We start from the raw sequence: 24,130 nt of genomic DNA, 5'->3' as shown, positions 1-24,130 counted from the left end.
TAAGAATTATTTACATTAAAGTGAGAATCTGGCCTTTTACAGGCTCACTAAAAAGACGGATTATTGTAGTCACACCATCCATCCATCTAGAAATCAAGTTCTGTAATTACAGTTTTAAATCAAACATCAATCACAGGCAGGCTGTTCTTACAAAGTTTACACCTTGCTGTCTGGGAATTTTAATATAAAGACAAAGAGTTTTGAGCAATAGCACAAAACTTTGGTTTTAGGAGAGATACTGATATATTATATTGTTCAATGACAATGCAAATACTCTACCTTGAAAATATTCTATTCACTTTCCATGAATTGGGAATGGATCAAAAGAAGGAAATTAAAATCAAATAAACAGCACTTTTACTAGGTGCTCTTTTAATACTAAGGCAACTATATCCCAAGTTTCTCTAATTTATCACTGAAATGGTTTGCAAAATATCCACGAGCAATTATCAGAAATCAACAGGCCATCATTTATCTGTGAAATTTAAAAGTACTACTGCACAAAATTACTTTTTTTAAATACTTAGAATTTATTCTAATTTACCTTTTTTAGGGGAGGACTCAGATTTTGGTAAGTTTTGAACATCTAGTTCTTTAATGTCTTTTCTTGCTACTGAGTAACTGAAAAAGAAGAAGGTTCTGTTAATATTTTCAAATCACAGTAAAGCAAGCATTTGACTTAGAAAAACAGCAATTTCTAAAATTTTCAAGCCTTACAATTCACTTTCAAGGTCCTTTCTAACAACTAAATGCATAAGGCATTTGTTACTGCAAGTTCTAATACCAGATTCAAAACCAGAGTAAGTTTCCAATCTTTCTTTGAAATTCAGACAGTAGAACTCCTGTAATGAAATAATTTAGCAAAGTTGGTAAAGCTTCTTTATTTTAAATGTTTAACCTGCATAAATTTGCAGAAGTAAAATACTCTATATAGGAGAAAAACGTCTTCTAAACTGAAAATATGCACATCAATCAACAGTTGCTACCCAAAATAGCAATCTAGCTAAGATGAAAGAAACAAGCCCTCTATTTGCAAAATGCATTTCTGCTAGCACAGAACCACAGTGAAGCCAAATTCACATATCTGCACTGATAAATAGCTGATTTTTATTTTTAAATTACAAAAGTGTTCTCACAGCCAAATATGCAGAAATTGCTCTGTTCTAAAGTCATACCGAATATTCCGTTACTGAATTACTACAACAGAAATGCTAACCAGCCTGCAAGGAAAGCCTTACAAGTGAGTTATTATAATAAGGTTTTTTTCTTCTTTCATTATTTCAGAAAAACGTAGTAAAACCTCAGGAATTGGAGGCCGCCATTTTCTGAAGTTAAAGCCATAAGACTATGGAGGAAAAAAAAAGTAAAACAGAGCAAGTCTGCACGCTTTTCCAACAGCATTCTACCTCGAGTACATAAAGAACGAGGCTTATGTAGAAGGCTGACGATACATGTCTACGTTTAGAGGCCAAAATGAATAAAGTCTTTCGTTACTTCACATGTGTTTCAGTAATCAAGTATTCGCACCCTACTCAAAATCATGGCTTTTGAAAAACCACAAATTGTCCACTTTGAAAGAAAGAAAGAGGGGGGACAGCTGGCCTTCAGCAAGGAAGTTTTTAGTTGCAATACGTTGACACAGATGCGTTAGAAGTAAGGATGAAGAGAAAAAAAGAGAAACAGCTTTGAAAACCGGTCTTCGTACCCTTTTGTATCTATTGTTCCCTAAGGCACACTTCTCTCTCTCCCCCTCGCCCTGACCCCCCTCACCCTTTTTGGGACAGGGTGGGAGTCAGGGGTGGACTAAGAGGACCTTTCTTTCTGTTCACAGGAATCTTGGTTCAGATTCTGTAAAAATTTTCATTAGTTACTTTACATTCACTTTTTTTTATATATAAAAAAGTAGATTAAACACTTTTAAACTTTGCTGTTTAAACAGCAATGGACATCTGGGCACTGGGGGTCATGAGCCAATCGAGTATCCAAACTACTACAACAGACACCCATAAAGATGTAATAATTAAGACATTAAGGGAAATAAATAGAATCAAAACTCACACTTCAAAGAACAGGAATCATCTAAAGTGTTCACACTTGGTTTTTTCAAAGTTGTTGATTGTTTTAAAACGAAGAAACACCAGAAACTTTACTAATCCAAGGCACTCTATCTGTACACACAATGTGAAGGTGGGCGAGTAAGCACAGCAGTAGTTAGCTGGAAATGGGCGGCGAATGACAAATGGGTACCACCAACGCCACACAAACACGCACCCCTTCCTTTCGGAAGAAATAAGGTCTTCAGAAGCAATATGTAATTAGTTCTGCATTTTTCTGCCTAATGAAAGTAAGCCATTACTTACAATTTGGAATCTGCAAAGGATCGAACTAAACACTGGTCCTTTTTCACTGTGACGTCATCATTACAGCTGGGAGACACAACCTGAAGTTTCAAATAAAACACTTTTAAGCAAAAAAAAAAAAAAAAAAAAAAAAGAAAGGCAGCTGATCTTGAAAGGAAAGAAAGATGGACAGCAGGAAAACTGCTGTTTTCCTGTTTCTTCTACTGTAATTTCCATTTCTAAGAAAAGAAATCAACTCCAATTTACATTACTAAGGCCAACAATGACAAATTTCAAGAAGCAGCTTACCTTAAACTATTAAATTTACTTCTTATGTACAAGCCAGAAAAGCTTGCAGTGTCATTTGTAAACTCAAAACTACTCTACTGGGGTCACATCATGGGATCCTGTTTATTCACTCTGCTTTTTTTCTCTCATTCATACAAAACCTCTTTAAAGCATCTATTTGAAAGAAGTCACAGACCCATTTATTTTATACCAACTTCTGATCTTTGCCGTTCAAACTGAGCGGCAAGTAGTGGTTGGTTGGTTTGGTTTTGAGGTGTGGGGATAACATAAGCCAGCGTGGAATCCAGGGCATCCTTCCACAGCAGTATCACCTCTAAGTCTAAGAAGGTGATGAAAAAGCATTTGCAGTATTTGTGTTACCACAAGAGAACAAGTTCACACTTTGCTCCCAACCATATACAGACAGAAAATGTCAAATGCAGATGAACTTCTGGATCTACCAGGACTCAGTGGAAGCTGTGCCACCCCATTCACATCAGTCAGTTCTACCCCCAAAATCAAGGCAAGGCATTCCTGTTTCTCAGGTAGCAGAGAACAGAACAGGTACATGGCCTTCAGTAACTTAATCCCCAAGGTAGAACCATGGTAAATTAAAATCTATCATTAATAAAGGGATATACAACAATCAGAACATGTACAACAATACCACATTTCACATTTTAAACTGAGATATGTACAGCTGGGTAAGTCAGTGTCAACTATTCGGCCTACATTACACCGTCGTGTTCCTTCAAGGAAGGGAAGACGGCTGGCCTGTGTAGTTAGTTACCTTTTGATCCTGGATTCACCAGGGGAAATAAAATCTCAAACTAAGTCATCAGACTATAACAGCTGAGCTCATTCCAGCTAACACTGAAGACTCAGAATATACATTTATGTAAATAAAATCTGCAAAAATTAGTGAAACAAACCTGCCTGTTCAATGTTCCAAATATATTATTTTAAAAACAAACACATCTCTGATGGATGACAGATGTGTATTCAGCTTGTCTGACAATATCAAAAAGTTTACTAAAAAAAACAACTTTTAATATGCATCTGTAAACTATTCTGTGTGTATAAGCCACCTGCAAAGCGTCAACCTTTACTATACAAGTCTTCTGGTACTTAAATGTATTTAATATCTATTTACTATCAGCAATGGCAATGAACAGCTGAATCCTGTACTGACAGACAAATAAAAATAATAACCAACTTCTCCTGCTAGAGTAACTGGCCACTTAGGTAAATGCAAGTATGAAAGGACCTTGTATTTCATAAAATTGGAAGTCTAAGGAAAAAGGCAATTATTAAATACAAAAAGATAACAATTCCACCGCAATTAAATTTCATAAATCTACCTGCTCTTATATTGCCTGGGAGTGCAAGCCCTGACGTAGCCTATTTTTAAAAGAAAAATATCGTTACATATCGATCATTTTATGGGCAGTTTTGAAAGACTTAAGAGCCTTAAAACTGTAACTTATACATAAATGTTAATCTTCACTCTTCTGCTCTCCATAGATACTGTAGAAAATTTGTATTTTTAGCAAATACGGGCAGCAGAGCTCAGCCTGACTACATTCACAACTTTGCTGTAAAATTGGGAGGTTTGTAAGCCATCCTACCCAGGAAAATGGCCGCACAAACCATGTAACAAGTCAGATGACGGGCTGGTCTAAAAAGACAGTAGTAGTGTCACACTAGAGATGTCAATGTATTAAGCAACTTACCAGAGCTGGATACCAGTCTGCCTTCTCAGAATTACACGTCACACTCACAACTTTGCCAAGCAATTCATCATTGAGGCGCCTTTTATCTTCATCCTCCTCTTCACTACTTTCTTCTTCCTTTTCATCTTCAGTACTAAATAATGAAAACACACAGTTAAGGTTTTTGTCTGAGGTTAATATTTGAAAGCAAATACAGCTTACAACCAGACCTTTCTTCCTGTTCTGCAAAGCTTCAACAACAAAATTAAGAATTTTAAGAGCTGAAATTGCTTGAAATACACTTAAATATTAAGTGCACTTACTGAGTAAGAGGAATTTTGCAGAAATTCTTTCCAAGTAGTAGTATTTTACAACAGCATCATGTTGGAATTGGAGGCACGAATCAGTATTTGATTGTCCACAGACATGAAACAAAGAGAAATGGTCTCTACCCCAGGAATTTAAAAGTGCCTTTTTGTCCTACTTTATGCAGTATAAAGAAACTAGAAAATCCTGCATTTCCTGACAGGTGAGTTCCTATTATGTGAAAGAAGCATAGTCATCCTTAAGGCTAGTACAAGCAAAAACCCCCTCAATTTTGTAACACCGCTAACAGATGAACCCGTCCACAGGAGCTGAATTCCTGAGGTCCAGAAGCTGTGCGCGCAGCTCACGTGACGGAGCATTCAGCCCGTTACAGCTCCAACAGTACTGCCTCAGTTTTAGCAAAGGACACTAAAGGAAAGGAAAGCAACAGCGCACTATCAAAACTCACACAGGAAGAGAAGACCTTCTTCCTCTATTAGATTTCTTCCCAATAACTGGAGTTCCAAAGTGCTCTGGGTTGGTTAGCGGCAGTTGATCAAGCGTCTACATGGAAAAAGAGGAAACAAAATCAATTTCTATTTTTTTTAATAACAGGAAGAAAATTGCAAACTAACTACTTAGCTTCCATCGCGTGTCCATCGCTGTCTTACCTCACTTTCTGCGAAGTGCCTTTCTCCCTTCAAGCATAGTGAAGTTCGTCTCAAGGTCCTTTCATCACCATCATCAAAAACTAGTACGAAGCCAAGAAAACACATTGGCACAAGATGATCAGATCTCGTTCCCACGCTGACAAAACAAGTCTACTATTTATCTCACAATCTAGAATATTCTCTAAAACATGACTTTCAAGACCTCCATTTAAACGTTTCTTTAGTTCACCAGCAAAATGAAGGGCGGTATTCAAGATTCAGTCGAAGAACAGATAACATTTTCACAGAGAGATTCAAGCCAGTATAAAGTAACGCTTTTAGATGCAATAGTCTCCGTCTAACTTAGCCATCCTTCTTATCAATACACTGCCCTTTTCAAACCATAGCTACTGGCTGCATGCCAAATACTATTATCTAACAATCTTAGGATTTTGTTTGGTTTTGGAGGTTTGGGGTTTTTTACCCTATCCATTTATTCCTTCCTTACGCTACCTTTTAATCCTCCCTCTTGCTACAAACAACCCCACAAAAAGACAAAGGATGGAAAGAAAATCAAGTGTGTGATAGTTTTTGCTACACTATCAACACTGTGCTACAAAGAGACTGGGAGTACTGGAAGCTTGCAACTGTAAGTCTGGCCAATTTATAAAGAATACTCAGTAGAAATCCTGTTCCCTTAAAACTCAAGTATAAGGAAAAGGGAAACTCCATCAACTTCCATCAATACACAGCTGAAGAAGACTAGAATGCTATGAGGCTACTGCAAGCTTGGCCTGGGAAAGTTCTTTAGTCAGTTTAAATAAAAATCTTCTTACAAAAATTTCCTTGAAGAGAAGGGAAGTTACTAGTTACCCCCCTCACTAGTTCAGATCCTCCTGGCTGAACCATGTGAACAGGCCCTTTTCAAAGAGCAGAGACTGGGTGGCTGCAGTCTGGCATTCCAGTAAGGTAAAAGTTTATTTGTATGAGGACAAAGTGCAGAATACTACCGTCTGTTTAAACTACCTGAAACATGCTTTGTCCGCTAGTGAACTTTAGGAAAAAAAAAAAAGTTCCACGTGTTGTGCACATCAGTACGATAATTTTGGCATACTTCTATTAAAAAAAATAAAATCTCTTGAGCTAGCATGAATATCAAATATATGGGTATTGTTAGGAAAAAACACAGATTAGTTGCAGCAAGAAATGGACTTCATTAATTTGTCAAATAACTAAATAGAACAGTCACATTCTCATAATCTTAGATCACAACTACAGACTGCAATAACAACTATATAAAAAGGTGTGAATACAAATTTAACTAAGCTTGACAAGGTAAGCGTTAAGGTTCTTTCATCTTCACAGTAGAGACACTGCTGTGGTATGCCCCACTACTGAATCTCCTTAACAGCTTCTGTTATAACACTTGTATGCACAAAGCAACTAACTTTCCCTCTCCAAAAACCCAGTATTTTGAGAATGGCAGATACCTACACAGCTAATTAGCTATACTAGTTAACAGTATTTTCAAAACCTTTAAAATGTAAATACCAGTAACACCCATCGACCCCAACATCAGTATGTTACTCTCAGTGTCTTCTAGTTCAGCTCACAGCTCAAGGAAGCCACCGCTGCGACAACCCACACTGAGTAGGGAAACAAAAGCACGAGCTCTTCCCCTCTGCGTTACTAACTCAGCGCTGGTGCCCATCAAGCAGCAACGTGCGAAGACCAGAGCGCTCAAAATAGTTCTCAAGTTCAGCATTGTCACAGGTTTACATTAATAAAATAATAACAATAAAAATAAATCCGTGCCACCCCTTTGGAGTTTGTTTCATGACCCCCTCCAAACGTGCCTCATCTCTCTCTGTACACTCTGATAACAGTATGTTATTGGCATATTTTTAAGTTTTACGGTGGTTTGGCTCGCTGGGGTTTATCGTTTGTTTTTCAATCATTCTGTGCACCCTACAGTCTCATTGCTCTGAAGAGACTTAAAAGCAGATGACCATCATTATCCTTTGCCAAACACATTCAGAACTTAAGTCAAAGTACTAATTTTTCAGAAATAATCATTTTATGGGACAAATGGCTGATTTGCAACAGGTAACTACTGAAAAAAGCAAACAGAACCTGACAGGTGACACTAAATAACAAAACAAAAAAGTCTGTCTAGTTTACCTCCAATTTTGGAAGCTCTACCTATTTAATTAAAACCAGTATAGTAGAGGAAGAAATCAGGCAAACCATTCATAAAATAGATGACGTATGCCATTTTTTCATCCCTCAAAGATAAAAATCTTACAAATACTGAGTGTTAAGCAAAACATACTAGTAAAACACACTAAACTACTTAAACCAGGACACATAGGGAAATTATGACAATTAAGAACTGTGAGATATTCTGCTTTCCTCAATTACAACAAACATGCAAGTGAACCTAGAACTTTGAAAGTCACATAATTACATACTCCCAACCAATATGAGCCAATTACAGATTGCAAAATGTAATTGAAACTGCAGAAGTGTCAACTCCATAAACGTGTATTTCACTTCCACGGGCAAAACAACATTGAAGAAAAAATAATTAATGCTCAATAATTAAGTTTTCCTAATCACCCCTCAGACCCAGAGACAATGAAGGTGTGAGTATGTGTTTGGAGTTCTGCAGTCATGCTTTCAGCCCTATTCCCAGTCTCACACCTGAATGAAGACAAGTCTACCCCACACCTCTTCCTGTAAGCCTTTTCCTGCCTTTTCCTCTTGTTTTCTCTAGCTGAAGGGACAGAACTGGCCTGTTCTTGTCCCCTGCCATACCGGGAAAAAGCACTAGGCCACTCTATATTTTCCAGAGCTAAACCAGGTGGACTACAAAAAGAAAACAAAAAAACCCCGCAAAGCCCCTTCTGAAAACCCCCTCCCACCCCTGAAAAGAAAGCTACTCTTTCCAAAGGACAGAGTACCTTCTTTCGTACGAGAGGCAGTTACCACCCAACTTCAGGAAAGGACGGTGGAGAAGCACAAGCACTCAGACCTCCTTCCTGAACTGCAGCAGGCCAAGGAACTGGCATAACCACGAAATGAAAGTGTAGAAAAACATCTCTGTTCAGTAGCTATGTGATAGATGTGTGCGCACGGGGCAAAGGAAATAGAAGTGTAATAAAGAGAATGTTAGGAGTGCGTGATTCCCGTAAATCAATCGAGTTCAGTATGTTCCATTTCACCTTGGTAATCTTCTTCAAGGACTGAAGTTTCTCTCCCCCTCACCCCTCATTCAGGTCGAAAGAATGGAGAATCAACATATGCAACCCCCAAGAGCCTCATATAAGCATATATAGATACATATGCACACACATAAATGAGAAAACTAGAGATTTTTAATCAAGTCTGTGTGTGGTTATCCTTGCAGACATTCCCTGTCAGCACAGAAAAATGTTTTTAGACAATTACAACAGAATTCTCAATAATGAAAACTAAGGGCTGTTACACAGAAGGAAACACCATAGCATTATCATCACTTTAAAAGACTTTGCCTTTTTTGAACAATTAATAGAAAAGTGACCGTAACATTCAATTTTCTATCTTGATGGGAACCAGTAGGGGCTGAGGCAGAAGGACATGAGGGGCAGCAACAGAAGGCACTAATATTTTTGGTATTTCAAAGGCATTTAATGGCTTCGAGGATAAACAGAAATGTTCTTTGACCACATAAAGAGTTTTCGGATACGTAAGAAATTGTCTGCCCATTCTACAATTTATGTTGTGGACATGTGCAACAGCACCTGCAACTGACAGCATAGCTGCGCAACTCGGAGGAAAATGACATCTCTGCAGAACAACAGAGCGTGTGACAAAAGAGCACAAAAAGAAAGATTTCCTTAGCTAAATTAGCGATAACTTTATAAAGTGTCAATGGAGAAAGGATAGCAGCATTTTTCACAGGAAAATATAAATTATTTGAATTACTGACGTGGGGCCAAGTAAGTAGTCTCTCACACTAATCACAATGCATGAAATAATTTGTAATTGTAGCTACTTTAAACCTGCTTCTTTTCTAGGGAAAATACTTGTTTGCACCTTATTGAAAGGCTAATCAGAAACACACATCGACAGTCCCAGCATCTTTAAAAATATGTACCTTTCTTAAACTAAGTAGGCTGTGCGGGTTTTACCTCACTTTAAGCAGAATCTACTTCACCAAAGTGTCGTTCATATTACTGCCACCCTATGCCTGATGTATTAATGCTAGTCCTAGAGGCTCTAAGAGAATGTCTTTTCACTGTACAGTATCATACATTAAGGATTTCATAAGTATCCACAGCAGGGCAGACGGCACCTTTTTTGGCTATGGGATACTTTGATGCTATGATAGCAGTCATGTCCGAAGAACTTAATACACGCTAAGCTCCAAATTCATTCTTCTTTTTAACCTCATCCAGAAGACTGCCTAACTCCAGTTAAAATGCCCAGTACTAACAAACAAATTAAAACCTGTTAAATTAATGTTTAATAACTTGTATTAATTACTTTAAAATTCCTTAAAGAGGTTGTTGTTACAACTCCAAATTCTCCAGCCGCAGAAATTCTAGAAGCTGTATTCCATAGGGAAGAATTTACTGAACAGTACCGGTTATGTTAAAGAGGGACGGAAACAGGACCAGCAGACAGGGAGGTATCTCCCCACACACATGTAATGTAGTCACTAAAAGATGCGTTTACACTGCCTCATCTTAGAAGAGGAACTTAAATCCCGTCCTCCCAAAAAAAACAAGTATGAAAAAGCAGAAGCCCTTCAAGTACCACCGTTGCCTAATCTAGCAGTGGGCATGTGCTTGTTGGGGAAACAGTCTGTGCCAGCTGACTACTTCAGTAAATACTTCTGGAAAGAGAATGACACATACTAGCCAGGAACTATATCCTACTATTTAAGAGTCAATATAACAAAGTAAGAGTGACAGGAAGAAAAGCAATGTTTCTGCTGGCAAGAGGCCTTTTTTCCATCTATGTTGCTTCATGACGAACACTGACAGAAGCATAAAAAAGATGACTAAGCAGCACAACCTGGAGGAACAGTCTCTGTTATAATGCTTGTTCGGGTCCCAAGAACGGAGTTCAATATGCTCCACACAGAGCGTATTTAAACAGTGACAATAAAATGGAAGTTTTCAGAATTTCGCTGCATCCCAACCTTGTTGATAACAACAGGAAAGAAATAGAACTGATTTTTTTTTGTTGTTTGTGGCAGCCTAGGCAAGCTAATGCTATGACAGAAAAAGAAAAATAAAGCTTCCCACCGGGAACCAACGCAATATTTCCCAAAAGTTAGGGGGAAAAAAAAAAATCTCTATTAAAAGTTGAGTACCTGAAAAATGCATTAAACAGTGCAACTTTCAACTCACTCTTGATGAGAAGGTATCTTCTATTCCCTGTCTGTAGCAGGCCCGTATATGCCATTAACAAAAATAATACTAACCCCGTCCTCACTAAAACACTACCTCAACATTGGTTCTCATTTATTTAGATAAGAAATACTAACAAGTCAACTAAGCAAAATCATTTGTAGGAACTGTGAAGAAACTTGCCACAAAATACTGCAGATCAGTTTAACTACATCTTGTTTATAAACATCCCTAAGATTTTAAAAAAAGATGAAAAGAAAGAAAAAGGAGAACATAGCGGGACACTAGCAATAACATCCTCAGAACAGTTACGATATTACTGTACACAGAGCAATCAGTGTTACCAGAACAAGGCAGTCCTGTAACAGACAAGTGAATAGGGAAAACAACCCTCAAGGCTGTTATCTGCTTCTAACTTCAAACCCCACAAGTTAGGTTACTGTTGCTGCCCAAAGGAGGAGAGATTCCATACTGCACAGCAAGTGAATATTTCTTCTCATTTCCTGTCCCATTCAGAAACTTTTAAATCTACCAAGACAATGAAAGTACGTACCAAGAAGTAAAACCTGCTCCAGTGTCACTACGCGTGCATAATTATTTCCACTAGCTGCCTGAAACGTACCGATTTGTGAACTACCAGAGATCCTATCTATCAATGTCTAGTTGAATGGGTGCAAGTTTTGCAGATTCTTGTTTTTCAGCTGTGGAAACAATACAGAAAGTACCAAGAGTGATGCAATACTTGTTGAATGACCTTGTAGACAAGGACTGTACTAACTACCGATTCATCACTGTAAGAGGGCTTAAGAGCAAGATACTGCAGTGTATTGTGCTACTGGAGAGACTATAGAGCTCCGTTTCTTAAAAAAGCTCATTTTAAATGAGCTTCAGTTCCTCTACAGAAAAGTACAGGAAATATCACTGAAAACACAGAAGTGCGACTTTTGAGTCTACTCATAGACAACTATCACCTTACAAACAAAACCACACTGAAACTGCTTTTTCCAAGACGTTACAGTAATCTTAACTATTGTTACATATAAAGAGATTAGAGAAAAAATTCTACCTCCTTGCTTTTCCTACACTATTGTTTGTAGACAATGTTTTATTTTTTTTAAACACTCAGTCCACATTTCAACAAAGATGGTTTTATAACCAAAGGCTCCATCCAGCCAATTTGTAACGAGGTTCTGTTAATACACTTCTTCACCATCGCATCTGCTCCTCTACCTGCGTGTTGCCTAAACACGCGTAAGCGGAAAATGCGGCGCCAATCTTTTCCCCCAGGTTCTCCAGAAAGCACCAACACAGCTGTTGCACAGTTTCCACGTGCCACAGGTCCACTTAAACAACGATGTGTCCCACGGAAGGACTCCAGGCAAACACAGGGTTTCTTCAAAATCCACCCAAGCCACATTTTAAAGACAAAAAGAACAAAGTTGTGGTGGGCCAGGGTGGCGTAGAACACCAGTGAAGTGAGGGCAATCAGACAGTTCCCCTGTCACACTTGTGGCTTTGAATTCCTGGATGACACATGCACGGCCCGAAGATGAAGTGATGCTTCTGGGACGTAGAACTCAACAGGATGCTGGGAAGAACCGGTCAAACCAGCCACACGAACACGACCAGTGCTTTGTACGTACTACGAAACACGTGCCGTTCAAGCTATAAAAAGACAAAAACGACAAGCCTCTGGCATGGATGAGATCAACTGACTGTGGTGGCACCGATAGCTTTTATTGCCCTTCGTGCAGGAACAACACATGTTAGGAGCCTGAAGCTGCAGCAGAGCCAGAACCAAGTAATTTCTTCCTGTTGGCATAGATATCGCCACAAAGCATCAGAAGAGGAAAACTTCTCTTAAAAATAGGAAAATGTGACTATAAATAGCTCCTGTTCGCTACCCTGTGCCTGAAAGCCCTGGGACATCACTGTTGGTTCATTTTCTGATAAATATTCTCAGAATTATGAACTGGAATTTTCAAAATCCATGCAACATGAAAGAGGACCAGAACCAAATACTTCACACCTTTCATTTCTGTCACCTGCCCTCCTAAACACATTACCCCAGAGTGATGCAACAGGTGCCTGAGGTTTTACTTCACTTCCAGAACAACTCAAGCAGCCTACCCAAAACGTCACTTGCACAGGGACGAGCACTCGGGTATCTCCCTCCTCTCAGCGCACACTCACTCAGCATTCCCTGCAAATTGCCACAGTGACTACGAGAGGAGGAAGTTACCACCACGTGAGGCCGGACAGCAGCACAAGCAGAGGCACGGGGCTCACAGAGGTGTCTCAGAAGGGGTGCCTGGCTTACAGCCCAGCCAAAGTTGAGCCCCGTTGATGTACAACACCATACTAGAGCCAACACCAAAAAACTCTGTTGGCTTTGCAGACTTATGCAGGGTTGAAAAGAATGAGAAAAATAAAATTCTTTACTATTTATGTTAAAATATTCTGCCATTTCATAACTTTTAAAAGGAGAAAAGACATGTGTTCTCTTACATAAAAGTACTAGCTGAAGCCTGAAAGCCATATTCTCAGAAACTAAAGATTTACACTCCTTTCACTCTGAACAGTATATAAAGCCCTACTGCGGACAGCAAGGTCTGCTAGAAACTGCAAATGCCTCTCACCAATTCAGCTTTTTTCTCCCTATTTCGTATTCATTCCAGAGGAAAGATTATTGAACATCAATGTTTTCCCTTTCTCTCTTTAGAAAAACTGTTCCCTGATTTTACCTAGCGCAATCCAAGGCACAAGGCTCAATGTATTTGATCTGGTTTTTTAGTTTTAAGGTTGTAGATATGGTTAAACTGCACACATTTAACAAGATCTAAGCACATTAAGGATTATTGATCTGAGTTTTGTCAAAGGAGAGATGGCACGTTTGTTGTGATGGGGCAATAAAAAATGTCGTTCTGATGGATGTTTGCTCAATTGAAATACTGTTTCTCACTTTTATATATTATATCGGTTCTAGTTCTCCACAGAAGGGACACAGAAGTGTTTCCCTCCAATCCTGTACATAAGGAGTTCTGGTAATGCTTGTAAGATTCCAGAAAGAATGTGAAAGAAGGAAAATACAACTATGCACTTTGTAAGGTGTGGTCTGGGTTGTGGGTTTTTGTTTTTTTTTTTTTTTTTAAGTCATTTCAGTACTTATCTGAAGCATTTTGCAAGTTAACAAAGAACCAGGTGGATGGTACACTGAGGAAGGTATAATTCAAACCTGGCTCAGCTGAAAGCAGATCGGATAGACCATTCTAATGCTATGCAATTATCACCCAGCAATATATTCAGCACTTCGAAAGCATCAATGCAGCACATTACAATTTGTAAATTACTAGGTTAATTTTAAATAATTCCATTTTAGAGATTAAAACACCCAACTGAGCCATTTGTTATCCAACCAAAGAACTTAAACCACTATTACTATCATTTCACTTCAGTTTCAATTAGGCAGATGAGAGGGATGACTTGAGCAACGGCATTTTCCAGACATTGTTAAATTTTCACTCCAAACAGCATTTGTTTCTTCACCTACTTATACTGAAAAGCTGAATTTCAAAGGTAATTTTCAAAAGTGTTTGCAAATCACAGCTGAAAATTTCAATACAACTAAATGGCTACAGCAACATGATTATTATGTAAAAATAGGTGAAAAAGTGATTCCATGGCAGCTACAATAAAAATAAATCCTTATTTATTTTGGGTACATGAACACCACGAATGGAGAGGCGACGCTGTTAAAATAGACTAACTGATCATCATTGTGGCTCTTTCATTATGTTGGTGGCAAAGCAGCCTGCTACAGCCAACTCAACACAGCATTTCTACTGGTTCACCTTACCGAACAAAGCAAAGTTGTTTCAGATGACTTTTCTTCTTCTTTAGAGAGCTGTCTGAAATAAAGAACCTGATTTGCAATAGGGAACATCATTACTTCTCACTGGACATGCATGCAGTTTGTTTTGCTGCATTTTTTAGATATTTGTACTTAATACTTTGAAAACATTTGTCTGAATATATTACTGTTTTCCCTACCACATCAGTCTACATTCAGATCCCTGAGAAAGAGATGCTACGTCATACAGAAAGTAAATCATACAGGCTGCCCCCTCCCTGGCAGTGCTCAAGGCCAGGTTGGATGGGGCTTTGAGCAATCTGGTCTGGTGGAAGGTCCCTGCCCATGGCAGGGGGTTGGAACTAGATGACCTTTAAGGTCCCTTCCAACCCAAACCGTTCTCTCATTCTGTGTTTCTATGAAAAGCACATCCTAGTGAAGCACAAGCTTTCCCTTGGGCTTCCCATCTCAAGCCTGACCACGTTCAGGAAGACATTCTAGAAACCTGAAGGCTGTTCAATTCACTTCTCTCTCAACTCTTTAGCTCTGACTGAATCAGTCACTAAGACTGCCAAGTAGTATGGCCCACCATCTATTAGAAAGGAAACAATTCAACACTGTTGGCCTCACAGCAACATAAACATACAGCTAGTATCTATCCAAAACTTTCCACACAGAAACAATGGAAGCAGCAGGCAGAAGATGAGGTTTATTTTGCACACTTCAGTGTTTCTGTACTCAACCTAGAACACTCCCTCAGTTTTAAAAGTAAAATAACCATTTTTTTTTTGACACAAACTTCATGATCTGTTTACTTGGGTTGATGTTACCTATGCTTTCAACACCAATAAACACGCCAGCACGTACAACTCGCAAAAGTGTTCCTAAGAGCTAAACACAACTCCGACGTGTTACAAGTGTATTTTCAGTCACAGGTATATACACTCCACATGCCACATGACAGCACTGCACCTTGACTTGACATAAGATTACTTAAATCCCATACACACCCCCAGCTCCACATTTTTACAAAATCCTAGCAGTCTTAATCATTTGCATGTAGAAAACACATGAGTTTATTCTCCCTATTCTGCCCGTCAAAAAATATTTTTTGGGGAAAGAAAATTACTATAATAAATTAATCCATCGGTTCACGTTCCTGAGAAACTGTACTTTAATAAATGTATAAAGTAAAAATCACAGCATGCATGATTTCTGTCTTACATTATTGGGGAGAGTTCAACAACTTGTTAAATCTAAACAATAATCCACTACTACAGGGCAGAGCACATATTCACAGTTCAAATTACCTGCTCATCAAGTAAAGATTTTTGGCAGAAAAGTACTGCTCAAAGAAAGGTGAAAAAAAAAGAAAAAAAAAAAAGGAAAAAAGAAAAACCAGACAAAACTCAACCCCAAAATAGGGGATTTAAAGTTCACCTGTCAAATGTAAGAAGGCAAATGTTTACAAATTAATAGTTTAAAGCCTTTTTTAACCACTGAAGCAGGAATATGTAGAGTTGGTTTACTGATGTAAATCTTCTGGTCCAAATTCAAACAGAACTAGCTAAAAATACTACTGTAAAACTAAAATTTTGAAATGGAAATGCTAATTCATAACCCATGAAATTATGAGTGCAAGACTGGGTTTCTTATCTCTTCTGTATCAGAACAGTGAACATCTAAGTCATTATCAAGCAAAGTTGAAGGTCCAGTGTTCTTCATTGATCATGTCACTAAACCAGGCAGATTTTGAATCTTCTGCACCCCAAAATAATCCTGTGTTTCCTCCCTGGTCTGACATACGCTACAATTTTACAGCTAAATCTACAGCAATCTTATAATCTTGAAGAAAAACGCAGAGAGCAGTGAGCTTTGTCAACTGCTAAGTCCAGTGGCTTGCATTTAAAGCACGCAGTAACAATAATAACCATAAAGTGATAAATCCTTCCAGATTATCTGCAGCAGGAGCCTTAACCTGATCCCACCAAAGACAACGTAACCTCACCTACTGCAATGGAAATGCTGGATTACTGAAAATATCTACTGTATATCTTAAAAAAGCAGCTCATGAATCAAAATAATTGATGCTTCATGTGATAGAGGACTCCTCAAGAGCGTATGGAAGAATAGGAAGTAAAGCTGAATATACTCGGCATACAAGGCAGTTACTAAGAAACAGTTTAAATTTACAAGCACTAACTTTAAAAGCAATGACAAAGAGTAGCATGTACAGGACAACTAAGAGAAGCACATTCCCTCCATACTACTATTAGTGAATGCAATGTTCCGCTGCTGTAAGAAAGTTGTGCAAAAAAGGACGGGTGCTTGCAAAGCTCTCTGCAACAAATCCTGTGGGGTTTTATTTGCTAGCTAGTATTACTTGAATGTTGCTGGGTGTTGCCATTCTACTGTCAAAGCTGTTTCAGAAAAACCTAGCGATCAGAACGAGCAATTCTGATTGTTCCAAATAAAGACATTTATCTTGCAATGAATTCTTGTTCAACACTGAAATTTTGCTGAGCCTGCATTCCAAGGTTTGTTTCAATAACTGAAAAGCGCACGAGCCTCCAGCATGAGAAGCAAAGTCGTTTTCTATTTCACTTTAATCATTTGAGAATTATTCTAAAGCAAACAGTTATTCACATTATAAATTAATGTCCCCTCTTTTCTTTTCAAGGTGTGATGTGTCTTTTCCCCCCAAAAATAAAAAAGATCCTGTCTGTTTCATACAAAACATGACCCTCAACTCTACACAAAGCAGAGGAACGACTACAGAATGCACGTACGACCAAGGTTTTCCTTGTGTAAAACTGCATACAGCGAAAGGCAGCTTGCATTTCAGTCAGTCGTTACATCCACAGGTTTTCAGCTACAAGTGCAATTACAAGGTTTATGTGTTAGAATCTTCAAAAACTACTCCAAATTCCAGTGAGTGAACTGCCATCAGTATGCACACGCAGTGCTAAATAAAACTTGACTGTTCAGCCCTGCAATTACCTGTGCAACAGCCTCCCCGAAGATCAAATAATTATTACCCTATTTTAAAAGGAAAAGGAAACAAGACCTAGAAGACTTAAAAAAGTCCCCTCCAAAAATCTCTCTCAGATCTTACAATACAAGATATAATTACTTACATTATCACCTATAATTAGAAATACATTGTTCAAAGATTACAGACTGTGAATGAAAGCGTGTGGCTACTCACCTACAGTATACCAACTAGCATCCGTCAACTTGCTGATAACAGCTTCTTGGAAGGATCCATCAGGCATCTTGGTTTCAACCATTGCACCAACCTGCAAAAAGGAGTATTTCAAGGTTACATGTAATCCCAGACTCCTATAATGGAGAAAAATACACAAAGGCGTTAATTCTCCCAGCAAGCTGGATTTATTTTTTTTTTAAGACTCATTTTAGCTAAACATTACTGTGTAAAATCTAGTTACTCAGCTGGTAAGAACAAAGGTCCTTAAAAACGAAGGCTGAACTGCAAGTAGACAGTAAAGCAGTAAGAAACTCAGAACATCTAACTTCAGCATAACAGAAGGCTAGCTGGAAATAAACATTCAAATACTCAATCAAACTAATTATTACTTTATTACTGATATGCACGCAATTACTATGATTTCTTGTATTTTAAAAGTTGCACTGTCAGCCGGATCAGAATTTCAGTAGCAGCCCACAACGGGCACTGGTGTTCTGGCTACACAGTAAAGACATAAAAAAGACGGTCTCTAAAGAGCTCTATCTGCATTCAGTGGCTTATAATGCAGCTACGTATTTTAGCAGACAACTGTTACATGTGAAAACGTAAATCACCACAAATCACCACATTTTTACATAAAATACATCAACTATTTTAAAACAGAGCAATCGTATTTACTATTGTCTGACAGGCTTGAACTTAGCTTTGTAACCAAGTTCTCAATTACTTACAACCAGTTTCAAAGTTACATCATTTGTAAGAAATTTTGTATCTTATAAGATAGAAAAATCACTGTGCACGCAAAACTTTGTATATGAAATACACTGCATGGAGAAGCACAACCTCTAAAAGCTACAAGGGCTATGACTAATTACTCAAAATCAATCTGATTTAAAGTACTGAGCCTCTTTCTGATGATTTAAACTCTGTAGAACAGGTACGCACCTAAATGACATCAAAATTCAGAATTTTATAAACCAATTCTGTGATTACAAAAAAAAAGGCATGCAATATACATACTCTTAGAGGTCCTTTCACTTGGTCATCTTGCACTAACTGTGTTGAGTTATCGCCCTTCAGGACCACCTGAAATATATCAATGAACTTTTTAATATGTACCTTACTTTTAACAACACACAAAAAGGATATGTAACTGTATTTATAACAATAAAAATAATAATTTGGAAAATAAGACCTTTATCAGTCAAATGGACTCAAACATTACTGAACGCTAAACACTTGGCATGGACAGTTCTACTGACAGGAAGCCCCAAGCATCACAGTTTGTATTTACTCCGAAGCATCACAATTGAAGAACAAAGCAAATCAAACATCAGCCATCCCAAGGCAAAGGAAATCTGTTTTGATGTGAGTTTGGGTATTGATGCAATCCAGGGTGTACCTGGGACTGGGCTTCCAGGTCAGAGATCAAGCAGGTATTTTCTCTCCCTCTTCTTCAACTGCAGCACTTTATTGACAACACACTGAGCACTAAACTATAACCAAAATCCAAAGCTCTATTTATTAAATGGGTATCGAAAAAATCACCAAACTGACCACAATACCACCATTTCTGCCACCTTGAGCAAGAGAAAGTTTTTACGGTAAACGTAACTACATCACTACAAGCGTAATGAAACTAAGGGTCAGTTAGAGCTTAAGTAAACTATGCTTCTGCCCTTAAAACCCTACATTTGAGATGGTAACACTGATGAGACAGTGAACGTAAGCCTATGCAATTGGAATCCAAGAGTTTGCAGAGACTTGGTTTAGAAACATACAAGATGAATATTTACATGTCAACACTCCTAACTCTTTCACTGCTGTTTGCTATCACCTATGGTGTTTCAATAATAAAAAAATAAATCCAAAATTCCTATTTCTTTTCAGGAATCGAAAGTTCCAGGACCTTCCTTTCCACCCACAAAGAGATCCAGCTTTCTGGCTCCCCCAGTTATCTCCCAACCACAATCTACACGGTAGCTGTATTCATAAATACAGCCTAGTGGCATGCTAAAACAGCGTTGGTATTAACACCCACTCAGGTGAATAATGCACTTTATGCAATTTTTATTTAAAATTTTGTATCAGCATTTAGATGAATACAGGTTGTCCTGCTACTCGGGAAAATACTGGACTTTTTGGACTCTTTGTGCTCTTGGCAAGCGTGCTGGGGTGTGCCTCCACGTTCTTAATTACAGTATCAGGCTTAGCTTGTTAAAACTTCAATTGTTGTAATATAATTGAGATACGGTGACAGGAATTTCCACCAAGTCACAGCAGCCTCATATACTTCCAAATCTTATCATGGAGTAATAAAACATGATTCTAATGAGAAAAAGAAACTCACACCTATTAACAGTCTAAATACTCCATCAGACCAAAGATAGATACACAAAACCAAGGATGTCAGACAAGGAAAGCCAGCATGCTGTTTCCTATGGAGCTTCCCATTAACAAACAAAGAATAACACAAGTTTCTAGAGGTACTAATTAAGAACAGGGGAAAAAGATTCAAATACCTGAATTTTTGGGTTTTTTCTATTCATGAAAATACTCTGATAAAGCGATATATGTAACTGAAGAGGCTGATGGCTTGTTCTCCTTGACACAAGCACTAAAGCACACAAACACTTAGATGTTCGGTTACAAAAAAGAAACTTTCATCTCTATTTGTTAGGGGGTTTTTGGGTCACTAATGCCTTACACATCCTGGACAGCAGACAAGAAAGTAGGAAGTGGGAAGATTCTGACAAAACAAAGCAGAAGAACATTTACTTTCAACTCTTAACTTTCATTTAACTATGTTTTATTCTTGTTTTCCCACAGTAGCATTTACACTAGTACTGCAACACCAAAATAATTACTTTCTTTTTTGGTTGTTTTGGCATGAGGCCTGTAAATGTGAATGAACATTTCGTGCCAGTACTATGCATGTGCAGAAATGCAGCTACAGCCAGAGCACGTTGTTTTAGAAGCAACAGCAAGATGCTCAAAACTTAACTAACTGTTATCCTGGACACTCCTAAAACCTGGCCTAAGAAACTAATTATTGCCATCTTTTTTGACGTTACACTGATTTATTTTGGCATTGCCTCTTAAGTTCCAAGCTATAAAACTGAGAATGTCAGTTAGAATGAAATGGAAATTCTGCTTCTGAAAAGGTTGCTCTTATTCCTTATTACTCATGTAAAGCCATAATCCTCTATTTGTGACATCAAAACTGATGGCTGCGAAACTGATGCGTTCGCAAACAGAAGACAATCCTGATCAGGAAAGAAGTAGCAAGGATAGCTAATTTGAAAGTTCATTTGTGCTCCAGCATGCTCCTAAAAAAATAAAAAAAGAAAACCCACCCTCCAAAAAAAGAGCAAAACACAAACAACCCCCCCCCCAAACCCAACACCAAAATGTGACAAACAACATTCAAGTGGTCTTTCAAATTCATACAGTGAGGTGATGAACACTTCCTGATGTTCAGCACCACAGTCTTCTCTGACAGTCCTTTCAAAACTACGCTTTAATAAAATCAGCAACAACCACAGTATACTACCTTGACTTTCACAAGCCTTTTCACTGTCTTAATCTTTGCCTCACAGAAGGCACCACGGTACTTGGCACTGACATCAGTTCCCACTGTCAGGTAGGCAGGCTCATCTGCTGCCTATGAAAAAACAAAGAGTAAGAACAAAGTTTAGTTCTTATTTATTTTTTTACAACTACATCATTATATATTTAATTTTACATCTAAACTTTTAGACCTGTTGACTTTTAAGCCATAATGTCTGCGCTCAGAATTGCGCTTTTCTTTAGAAGGAAAAACAAACAAATCAACCAACAAGTTACAGGAAGTTGTTTTACCAGTGATGTTGACCCCCCCCGAAGTTTACCAGCCTGATTACTCTTCCAGAAATTATCTTCGAGGGTATCGAACCGATATTTGGAACACCTCCTTATGAAAAGGGTAACACCATATAGGAGTGACTATTAATTCAAGTCTCTCCTATACAGCGTACAAAAGGAAAATACTTCAACTGCAAAAAGGCTGTATAAAACAGTTGTACTTGTTTCAGCCATAAGCAATCCAATGACAGAGATTATTTAAAACATTTGAGACTGCTATCATCCCAATACTTACAATTAAGTCTATAACATTCTATATATAGGATTTTTTTTTCTGCTGACTAAGAGGAGACCTCTAGAGAAATTTGTTGTAATCTTCCAAACAGCTGCTAAATAGTATTTTCTTTCCTGAAACGCCCTTATCAAAGCTTAATTGCTCACGCATTTTAAAAGAGAGAAATATTTCTCATCATATTTTCCTTAATCTGGACTTTATTACTCAACATTTCACTTGATTGTCCTTGTAGCAATTGACAAACAAGGACAAAATTACCACTTTGAAAGTGTCTATCAAGACAGGAAATCAGCACAGAACAACTGTTTTTCTGTTGGGTTTTTTTTTTCTTCTTTTTAAATTGTTATTATTTCTTCAAATCTAAAGGGAAAAAAAAAAGTTTTTCTCTCTTTTGTAAATTATACTGCAACTGTTAAGCCTTTGTACCGGCAACAGCTAAGGCGGGACAAAAGCTGCGGTTTTGCAAACTTGCAATAGCAGCTGCTGATACAGGAAGCATTTAAAGACAGTGGCCCAAAGGACAACAACTCAAAGACGTTGTGAATTTTCATACTACTGCAAGACGACAAGAGCTTAGCTCACGCACACCTCAGCCGGAGAGCAGAAACAGGATTTATAGCATGCACCGAAACCCCGGCCAGCGGGATCCTACTGTTGCTCAGCCGAGACGTGCGATTAAAAATGAGATGGCCAGAGCAGCCAGCGAGGGAGGAAAGGAAGCCGCTCCCCGCTCGCGAGTTAGCCTACCTTCATCTTCAAAGGTTATTTGACGGATTCCAGCTCAAAGATTTCTCCTCCCCGCCAGCACACGGGAAAACACTGCAAAACAAGACGGGGGGGGGGGGGGGGGGGTTGATGAAGGCTCACCCGTGCGAGCGTGGGTCCCCCCGTGAGGGGGCGGCCAGGCTGCGAGCGCAGCCCAACGCGGGCGGGCGGCAGCCGCCGCCCGTCCCAGCCCCGCCGGGCCGCGGAGGGAGCGGGGCCGCGGCCGCCGCCCGCCGCTTCCCGCCCGGCGGCCCCTCAGTGTGTCACGTCGCCATTGCTCCCGCTCCCCGCCTCAGGGCGGAGGGGCCGGGGCGCGCGTTCAACCGGGGAGGGAAACCCGCCGCCCCACACGGGCAGCTCCTCGCCGGGGACACGGAAGGGAGGGGGGGGGGGGGTGGCTGGGCCCGCCGTCGCCACCACCTTCCCCGCCCCTCGCAACTTTCTGCGGCCCGCGGAGGGACGCGCCGCCGAGCCCCTCCTCCCCGCCCCCCTCACCCGCCGGCCCGGCGGACTTCTCGCTCCCGCCCCTCGGACACCCGCCACGGCCGACGGCCCGGGCAGCCCCCCCCTCCTCCCCCCCACCCCCCCCCGGCCCGGGGCAACGGCGAGGGTTGAGCAGCGGGGGCGGGCCGGAGCCGCGCGGCTGAGGGGACGGGGGATGGAGGGCAGCACGGGCAGGCAGTCCCCGCCGCCAAGCGTCGGGGCAGCCCCGGGGACGGCGGCAGGGGGGAGGCGGCCGGGGCGCTCGGAGGGAGCACGGGGCGGAGTTCGGCGGGGAAGGGAGTCCCCATCCCCGTCGTGAGGGAAGCGGCGGGCGTCCCGGCTCCCTCACGGGGTGGAAAGGCGCGCTGGTGCGGGGGGGGGGGGGGGGGGGAGGTGGGGGGGAGCTCCCAGCGCCGCTCCGCGCCCCCTCCCCCAGGACGGCAGCGGAGTTACGGCTGCCGAGGCGCCCGCCGCCCTCGCTGCCTCCTACCTGGAAACTCGGAGCGAAGTGGGCAGCTCCGCGCTGCCCAGCCCGGCCCCGCCGCGTTCCCAGCGCCGCGGCCCCCTCCGAGACGACGACAGCCCCGCGAGCGGCGGCGGCTGAGCGCGGCCCCGCTCCACCCCCTCCAGCCCGGACTCGCACCGAATCACCAGCGACGAGCCCAATAACAAGCTGTTGAGCAGAATCTGTCCTGCTTGAACTCCCATTGGCCCCCTCGTGACGCCCCGGGGGCTCTGCCCCGCCCGGATTGGGCGCCGCGGACAGCACCCCCATTGGTCACAGGGCGGCGGGCAGAGGGCATTGGCCAGCCATCGACGCAGGTAGCTCCACGGAGACTTTTGATTGGTTTTCCTTCGGAGCGCCAGGCGATTGGTGAAGGTTGAAGTGAAGTCAGCGTCCACCCGCGGCTGATTGGTAAGCGCTGGATCCGGATGTAGCTCTGAGCGCGGTGATTGGTCCCGGCCGGGGGACAGGAAGAACAACGGCGCGA

General features: G+C 40.4%; 1 protein-coding gene across 1 annotated transcript in view; it reads right to left on the bottom strand.

Annotated features, from left to right (window-relative positions):
- ARID4A (AT-rich interaction domain 4A) overlaps positions 1 to 22,670 on the bottom strand; it is a 49,823-nt gene extending 27,153 nt beyond the window's left edge. The window contains 9 exon segments of the mRNA XM_086461965.1: positions 545 to 621; positions 2,361 to 2,440; positions 4,361 to 4,493; positions 5,115 to 5,209; positions 5,317 to 5,396; positions 17,753 to 17,843; positions 18,773 to 18,838; positions 21,306 to 21,416; positions 22,638 to 22,670. Coding sequence (XP_086318091.1) covers positions 545 to 621; positions 2,361 to 2,440; positions 4,361 to 4,493; positions 5,115 to 5,209; positions 5,317 to 5,396; positions 17,753 to 17,843; positions 18,773 to 18,838; positions 21,306 to 21,416; positions 22,638 to 22,643 — 739 coding nt within the window. The 5' untranslated portion in view covers positions 22,644 to 22,670.
- Between the last annotated feature and the right edge of the window lie 1,460 nt (positions 22,671 to 24,130).

The sequence above is a fragment of the Leptosomus discolor genome, chromosome 3, assembly GCF_034619465.1.
Source record: "Leptosomus discolor isolate bLepDis1 chromosome 3, bLepDis1.hap2, whole genome shotgun sequence".
Lineage (NCBI taxonomy): Eukaryota > Metazoa > Chordata > Aves > Leptosomiformes > Leptosomidae > Leptosomus > Leptosomus discolor.
Note: the sequence above shows the minus strand (reverse complement) of the source record. Positions and strands in the feature narration are given on the sequence as shown.